The sequence below is a fragment of the Rhodamnia argentea genome, chromosome 4 (assembly GCF_020921035.1).
Source record: "Rhodamnia argentea isolate NSW1041297 chromosome 4, ASM2092103v1, whole genome shotgun sequence".
In the NCBI taxonomy this organism is placed as follows: domain Eukaryota; kingdom Viridiplantae; phylum Streptophyta; class Magnoliopsida; order Myrtales; family Myrtaceae; genus Rhodamnia; species Rhodamnia argentea.
The window spans coordinates 16998217-17006863 of NC_063153.1; the positions used below are offsets into that span (position 1 = coordinate 16998217).

General features: G+C 38.5%; 1 protein-coding gene across 3 annotated transcripts; it reads right to left on the reverse strand.

Annotated features, from left to right (window-relative positions):
• Positions 1 to 90: 90 nt before the first annotated feature.
• LOC115751029 (3-hydroxyisobutyryl-CoA hydrolase 1-like) lies at positions 91 to 5152 on the reverse strand. Of its 3 annotated transcripts, XR_004016570.2 has the most exons (15): positions 5035 to 5125; positions 4855 to 4938; positions 4710 to 4778; positions 4540 to 4603; positions 3399 to 3478; positions 3173 to 3256; positions 2900 to 2984; positions 2598 to 2683; positions 2379 to 2500; positions 2235 to 2295; positions 2059 to 2160; positions 1334 to 1435; positions 942 to 983; positions 307 to 520; positions 91 to 208 (listed from the first exon to the last, which is right to left on the reverse strand). XR_004016570.2 is itself a non-coding variant. In XM_048277564.1 (14 exons), the coding sequence occupies exons 1-14, from the start codon at positions 5086 to 5088 to the stop codon at positions 377 to 379; spliced, it is 1179 nt and encodes a 392-aa protein (XP_048133521.1). In that variant the 5' UTR covers positions 5089 to 5152; the 3' UTR covers positions 205 to 376. The 3 variants fall into 3 exon arrangements, 2 of the variants coding, with proteins under 2 accessions (XP_048133521.1, XP_030544569.2); XM_048277564.1 differs by having other exon boundaries at positions 205 to 520; positions 5035 to 5152; XM_030688709.2 differs by lacking the exon at positions 1334 to 1435 and having other exon boundaries at positions 205 to 520.
• Positions 5153 to 8647: the final 3495 nt, after the last annotated feature.

The window sequence follows — 8647 nt, forward strand, 5'->3', positions numbered from 1 at the left end:
TTACTAGATTTTCATCTCCAGAAAACTTTTAGAAGTGTCCTGGCTCAGCCTTGAAGCTGGATTTGATGAATGCATGTGCAGTCAAAATTCGACATAGATACTGCGCACCCTTCTATCTTTAGATGCATCGACAGCAATTATTCCTCTTTGTTGCTTGTAATTTTTAGAGTGCAATGTGATTCCCACAGGAGAAAGCAGACATCAAATGCTAAAATTTAGACAACTAGTTAATTGGGAAATCTTGAGTTGTCTAACCTCAAGTGATTTTGACAGATCAGACTTGTCACATTACAAATGTACTCGAATATGCGTATTGAGTACAGTTTCCAGCTTGCTGTATTGCAATATGTGTGAGTTGTGTCCCAAATAGGTTCATTCAGAGCTTCGACCTCGCCTGGTCAAGCACGTTGGAGGACCGGTCAGGGAGCTGTAGACAGCTCCAATCGTCATCATCCTCCAATGCTTTGAATAGCATTTCCACTGTCTCTGCGCCGACTAACTCTAACTTTGGCGGCTCCCACTGTGTTCATCAAAACTAAAGTCAGGCTCATGCTCAACATCGTGTATCAATTCTTCGAAATTGCGAGGCAAGTCGTCTGTCCTCAAAAGGTTAAGCTGTTAGGGAAGAGTCGGACAATACAATTGTAGCTTACACCATTCTCAAATCTCTGTGATGCATTAATGATTGTCTCTTGAACTCGTTGAAGTTAGGTACTTGGATTCTTCTTCTTTGAAAAATATGCAAGAGACTAATAATTTGTCGCTGTAACATATAACCTTCTCTATAATTTGTCGTTGCAACATATACCCTTCTCCTCCCATTTATTAGTTAAGAGATATTAATGATTTGGACCGTCTTCGTCACGAATGACAGATGAAGCCAACCGTAGCAAATGTCAAATAAACTGATGTAGTCAAATAGTAGGGTGATAGTCTTGTACCTTGGGCTTTTGGCCTCTATCGAAAAAAATTGCCCTTGAACCCTGCACCAAAACGTATTCACCAAACGCATCACACAAATTGATGAAGATAGCGATAGATATGACAAATGGCAGACAACCTTTGTGAATACTCTGGTTACAGAAATTATCGTATGGTCTATAGATTATTTAGATCACATTCACCTGTACCATCGATCATAAAAGCTAATGAATAACTCTGATGGAATTGGTCAATGTGGTTTATGTTCATGAAATAAACTCTCGACTGTTGAGAAGTTGCTTATAAAAGTGATGTGACGAATCAAAGCTCTCATTGGGTACTTGAATTTGTCCTGCACATTTAGATGTCCATTTGGAGTTTGTCGTGTCCTATCGCTACTCTTGCTAAGTACCTCGTAGTAGTCATTGGTGATCTTCCTTCGCACGATGTTGCAATAGATGGTGTAGTCACGAGCTAGACATTGCTCAATCGTCTGACGACGTCCTTCTCTTATCTAATAATCAAGAACGACAAATTCTTTTAGTTGTTGAATGCAACATGCTATGCTCCTTCTAATGTTACACATAAATAATTGCACAAGTTGAACATATTTCTCAAATTTCACTATCATCCAAAAGCGTTAATTTGTAGAGATAATGACACAAATAATTTCTGAATTTTGACCCCAATGCGCAAGGTGATCCATGAACTTTGAATTTGTTCAATGTAGTTTCTAAACTTTAGTCCGATGTGCAATGTTATCTCTAAACTTTTAGTTTGTTGAATGTGGTCTATAGACTTTTAATACATATTCAATTTAGTCCTTGGATCGTGTGAAAAAGTTCAATATTGTCGTTTCATTAATTCAAGTTTAAGGACAACATTGAACATTTTCATACAGTCTAAAAATTAAATTGAACATGTACAAAAAATCTTGAGACCATGCTGAACAAATTAAAAGTTCAATGACGATATTGCAAATTAGGCTAAAGTATAAGGACCGCATTGAATAAATTTATAGTTCGGAGACCATATTGCACATTGAACTAAAGTTCGGGACCACCCATGTCATTTACCGTTCATTTGTATAAATTACCACTAAGCTAGATCTAGTATATGTTTTGTTTTGCATAGTACCGCTCTCAGAGTAATCTTTAGGCTGGTCGGACTAGCAGACTTCATACTGTTCACTGCCTCGGCGATCCATTTCTCTGCCAAGTTATCTACCAGCTCCTCCTCCTGCACCGTATAACTCTCTCAGCTGTGCAACTAGAAAAGAAGAAAGAGGGAAAACCACACAAACATATACTTACAAGACAATGTAAGATGCCCTCCACAGTTTGTCTTGAGAAACATTTGTTGATCCTCTCCAGTCTATTCCAACAGTGAAGACTTGTTCATGAAGAGATCGTATACGACAGGAAGAGAGTGAAGGGCTAGAATAGCAAATCAGTAACCTTTTGTGGAGTTCTTCCTCTTTCGCACTGGATTTGCGCGCACATTTGTTGATGACCGATTCAATTTCTGATGCATTTGGTGAATCCACCGACGCGAGAGCGTGTTCTAAAAGAGGAAGATCCTATCGAGGAAATAGAGGGTAAAGACCATTTGAAATCGTACCGATTGTTGAATAAGAAAAGCCAGCAAGTTTTAGAATCGCCAAACTAACCGGTTACCTTTGAAAGGACGAAATGAGTTGCGAGGCCGCATGCAAGCATTGTTTCTCCATCCAGCCGTGCTCCGGTTAATCCTAGATATTCACCTGCTTGATGTAGCACCACTTGTTAAAGCCAAATGATACGGAAATGTAGTCTAGATATTAGATAGATTTAATTTTTAATGATGAAAGCTCGGTATGATACACACAAATGAAAAGATCAATAAAACGTAATTCTCTTCCCACAATGGAGAACAAGTTTATGCATTGCGGGTTCATCTGAAGTAAACAAAGAAAAGAAAAAAGCTGTCCAGAATTTACCAAAGTGACCGGGAAGCTTGGATAGGAAATGAGATGCACCCACATCCGGAAAGAGTCCGAGTATTGCTTCAGGCATTGCAAATACCTGCAACCCCAGGAATCAAAGCACTCTTCAGAAGATTCATTTTCCTCTAGTGACAACCATTTTATTTTTTTTATCAGATGTCTCAGAAGATACATTATGGTGGACAAAGCTCATCTTCAATCATCATTCATCACCATCAGAGTCCCGGTTATCCGAATCCAACGAAATTATAGACAAGGACTGTTTACCGTCTTCTCTGTCACGACTCTAAAGCTCGCGTGCATGGAGATTCCAGCGCCCCCACCCATTACGACTCCGTTGATGAGGCACACCTTCAAAACCATTCATATTGGAAAAAAGAAACGTCCAGGTTGATTTAGAAGGGATCGCTGACTTAACTACTGATACTTTTAGTCTGGTTCATCAGCCATGGGAGTGTTGTACAAGAAGAAAAACCCCCAAATCAAATCTCACCAATGGCTTTTTGTAGGTGGCTATCAAGTGATCCAAGGTGAGTTGTTTCTTGTAAAAGCTTGCTCCGAAGCTCCAATGTCCTGAAGGATTTAATTAATACAAGAATTCACTTAGACTTTAAGGTGAAAAGTAAATATTAATGAGTTTTCTTCGCTTGTAGAAGGCATTTCTAAAACTTTATCTCAAAAACAATTATTAATTGCAATATCTACCCAAACTTATGTAAATAAATCTAGAGAAAATTTCAAATTAGGGCCTCAAGTCTTATCATTTTTTCAAATAAGAGTCTGAAGTTGGTTTTATTTCAAATAAGAGTTCAAAGTGCCATAATTATCTTAAAGAAGGGCTTGAAGTGAATTTTGTTCCAAATAAGGGTCTAGAATGACTATAAAAGTTTCTAAAAAGGGCCTAATTCATCATTAATTAGGGACATTTTTGTAATTTTATCCATTTTCTTTATTTTATTTTATTTTTTAAAAAATAAAAAATAGCAGATATAGGTGGGAGGGGTTGCCCTCCCGCTTGTAGTTGCCACCCCAACGTTGGTGGAGTGGTGATGCCGGCAGCCCCTCCCGCCTATGTATCACCTCGCTCCCTCCCTCCCCCCCCTCCTCTTTTACTTTTTTTAATTTTTATTTTAATTTAATGTTAAAATTATATTGTGACGAAAACGCCCTTGATCGTCCGGAATATTTGGCCATCCGGCGAAGTTAGGTCCTTTTTTTGAAATAATCATGGTCACTTTAGGCCCTTATTTGAGACAAAAAGGGCACTTTAGGCCCTTATTTGAAACTAGGACCACTTCAGGCGCTTTTTTGAAAAATTAAGGGATGTCGAGTCCCTTATTTGAAATTTTCCCATAAATCTATATGAGATGATTCTAGTGTTGAAAAATGATTTTTCTTGTCGGTTGATTTTTGAAAATGTTTTTGCAAATCATAAAAAATCTGGTAGCAAAAATAAATCACTGATCACCTGATTTTTACCGGTGGTATTTTTAACTTAAAATAAATTAAACAGTACGGAAAAAATTTTTCCGATTTTCTACAAGAAAACATTATAATTTTGCATGTCTAAGTGACTGTCCACCTGATAGTTATATGAGACAGAATTAAAAGAGAGCAGATCCTGATTTGATCACCTGTTAACATGGAGCAGATATTCTGGAAAACATCACCACCAGCACAGAATCCTTTCCCGTTTCCCTAATGAATATTTTGATCGAACCCAACTACTGTTATTTGCTTAAATATTGTACTAGCAGCAGCTCTGTAGGAACAAAGGACAGACATGAACACAACCACTACTTACCTTCAAGATGACAACGTTGACGGCAGGGTCGTCCTCGTACATCTTCAACTTGCTAAACATCTGAGAAACCTGCGTGCTCGGACAGAGACCGCGCATGAGCAATGGACACCACCTAAACTGGTAGAGAAAGAAGAGAGGGACAGACCGTTTCGAGATTGAGGGAGTTTAACTTGGAAGGCCGGTTCAAGATCACCTTTCGCGCTCCCGAATGCTCTTCTTCGAACAGTACCTGCGAAAAGGCAAATGAAATCATCGTCTACCAACGGGCCGCCGAGCATGGCCTCTTATTTAAAGGGTCGGAGATCAATGAGCGGAGAGGACGCACCGGCCGCTCGGCTAAGTCTCTGCGGAACAACTCGGTAGAGCTCAGACCCTGCATCCTTCACTCTCTCTCTCTCTCTCTCTCTCTCTCTCTCTCTCTCTGTTCTCTCCTCCTATTTGGGCGGTTGCGCAGGGCCAAGGAAGGAAAACTCGATTCCTATTTATAATCGAGTAATGCAACCCCATTAATCTATTTGGGTCCTCCTAATATTGTTTAAAATCTAGACTAAATTAGGACACGTACGCGCGTACGTAAGCTTAATCACGTAATAAACATCAGGCTGGGCCATTGCTTAATCTGTTCACGTTCTGTCAAAAGTCGATAATGAATACTTCCCAAATAAAAGTAGAATAAACAAAGACTCATCTGGTCTTGACGAGCCCCACGTTGGGCGATCGTGAATTTGCATGTGATATGAAGGTTGACTGACCTTGGTCACCTTTCTAATGCCAACATCCTTATCCTTTTAATACATCATCATCTTTACCAAAAAAAAAAAAAAGAATAAACAAAGACTCATCTGGTCTTGAATGTGAAAAGGCCGCCTGATTGATCAATTTCGTTTGTCTTTTCGTTTGATTGGAATCGTGGGTCGTCATCAGCTTTGCAGATACCACGTTCTTGGTCGGGCCTTTTATATTAACTAGTTGAAACTTGAAAGCCATTATAATCACCAGTCTTCGAGAGAAATGCTTGCACCGTCATCAGTTTTAGGAACACGTGATGTTCCCCTAGATTCTTATATGATGTGAACAAAGGCTTTTTGGCCGGCTCTCCCCAATGCATTGCATCAAGACAGACGAGCTTACTCATTGACTAATGTTTTATTTCGTTCCCAAGGAAAGTGAGGGTCTAGTTCAGTCGCATTTCAACGGGAAAAGTACACTAGTATATATTGAGTGCATAACTTTAAAATGTTCACTTAAGTGTCATAACTTTCAAAATCGTTTTTGAGTGTACGTCGGAGTAAGATCGTTACTTGAGTGTTGTGAACTTTTCGGCAGTCAACATAGCACTCAGTGCCATTTTAAAGTTATGGGACTTGTGCGTTTTAGTTATGGCACTGGAAGTTTTGTCCCAATTTCCAACGAAGTTACTAATTTATAAGTTGGCTCCAATGTTTATAGCCTTGAATGATCAAGTGGCAATTTTTAAGCACACCCAATTGCTTGACATTTTCAAAATACTTAAATACATATTAGGTAGCTTTAGCCTTTACCATATAATATGGTCAACTTGTAATCTTTTCACAGGAGATTATGAGGAATAAGTCCCATGACATTTTGCGCACATGTCTAACTACTAGCTCTTTGTCGCTACCTTCTCAAAGGTGAAGCACCAAGAAAAAACTAATGGATGATTAAATATTTTTTTTTCAGATTTGGTTAACCAGCATTAACCTTCAATTATTTCATTCGACCTCTCTTTAATGTCTACGGAAATACTTTTATGCAGGTGAGAATTATGTCTCGAGTTTGAACAAAATAAACAAAATCGACCCCAAATTGAGGTGCGCACAAATTCAGCCTGATTTACGACCCATCGAACCGATCCATGCAGCTAAACGAGACTGTAACATTACAAAACCAAGCCAACATGCATGAATTGTGTTAAGGTACTTAGGAAATTTTTTCGTTGTTTCTTTTAAGTAGCATGTAATAATACACTTGTAAAAGAGAAATGCTGGACTTGGGAGAACTATAATCTACTTACTGAATAGTGGACGACCGCATTCATCTCGTTCATTTAAATAAGCAGGTTTCATACATAAATAGCTAATAAATAAGTAGATCCATTGATGTTGGTCCAATTACATCCGTATAACGTAAGAACTGCAAATAGGTTAGTTCAGAGCTTCGATCTCGCGTGGTCAAGCGAGGTGGATCGAAGGACCGGGCAGGGAGCTGTAGACAAGTCCAATCGTGGTCATCCTCTGATGCTTTGAATAGCATATTCACCGTTTCTGCTCCGACTAACTCTTAACTTTGGCGGTTCCCACTGTGTTCATCAAACAAAAAACAGGTTCATGCTCGATCCCGAGTATCAACTCATTTTATTTGTTAGATGAACAGGTTTGTCCCAACATGTTAATTAGTTAGGAAACGGGCCAATAATGTATTTATAACATGTGACCTTAGATAATTCAAGCTTGTACTACCTTCCCGACGATTATAGGATCTCAAATTGCTGCGAGGCTTATTGATTGTCTCCTGAACTAACTGAATTGAGCACTTGGTTTTTCATTATTAGTAAAAGTTAAAAAGAAATTAATGATTTGGGTCGTCTTCGTTTAGCCAATACACTACTAATGATAGATGAAGCCAGGTACCAATCGAAAGGTTTGGACATGAAAAATAAAAAAATGAAAAAAGATGTCTGAAGCATATATGTTTGCACTAGGGGTGAGCATGGTTCCAAGGTAGAATCGAGAACACGGAACCGGAACTTATAGGATCCGGTTTGGTTCCAGGTTCCAAGATATATATGGTAGGTTTTAGGTTTCAAAAATTGAGGAACATGTTTAAACGGGTAGGTTCCAGGTTTCACTACTAAGAACTTGGAACCTGGATCCTAGATCCTAGATCTTGAAATAAATTTTTATATTTTTTTTTGTGTATATTTTTGCACATTCCTACAATTTTCTATGGCGTCCGACGATGAATGTATAATCTAGAGCCAAACAAATTTTTAGGTTTCGGGTTCCAAAAAAGGATAAACTTATTTCAATGGATTGGTTTCATGTTCTAAATACAATCTGTATGGAACCTAAAATCACTCACCTCTATTTTCTCTTAGATGTTGTAGCATTCATTCTTATTTTGCTTAATTAAAAATGAAAATAAAATAAAATAAAATAAAAGAAATTGATAAGTTTTTGGGTACCCTGGAACCGACCCTAGAACCCGTGACGGGGTAGGTTCTATATTTCAAGATATGACGGGTAGGTTCCAAGTTCCGAAAAATGAGAAACTTGTTTCGATGAGTAGGTTTTAGGTTCCAAGTGGAATCTGTAAGGAACTTGGAACCGCTCATCCCTTAGTTTGCACCTTGGGCTTTTTGTTTTTGTCGAAGGAAATTGCCCTTGAACCCTGCACCAAAACGGATACATCAATGCCTTACCCAAATTGACGAGGACCAAAATATAGATGACAAATGACAGACACCCTTATTGAATACTCCCATTGAAAAAAAAAAAATTGTACAGTTAATTGATGTGACAAATTAAAGCTCTAATTAGGTACTTGAATATGTCCTCCATATTTATAGTTTGTAACATCACTTTATAAATTTTCCCTGGGAAGCTGTTTATATACATCCTATCACGACTCCTAGTTAGTACCTCGTAGTTGTCATTGGTGATCTTCCTTCGCACGATGTTGCAAAAGATGGTGTACTCGCGATGAGCTAGACATTGTTCAATCGTTTGACCGTGTCCTTCTCTTATCTAATTATCAAGATCAACGAGCTCTTTAAGTTCTTGAATGCGATATGCCGTGCTCCACGTAAAGTTGCACATAAATAATTGACAGTGTCAAGCAATTTGTAACATGTACTAACACAAACATGCATGTATGGAGGTAAGCGGCTAGTTTGTAGAGGGTACAACTCCCATTCT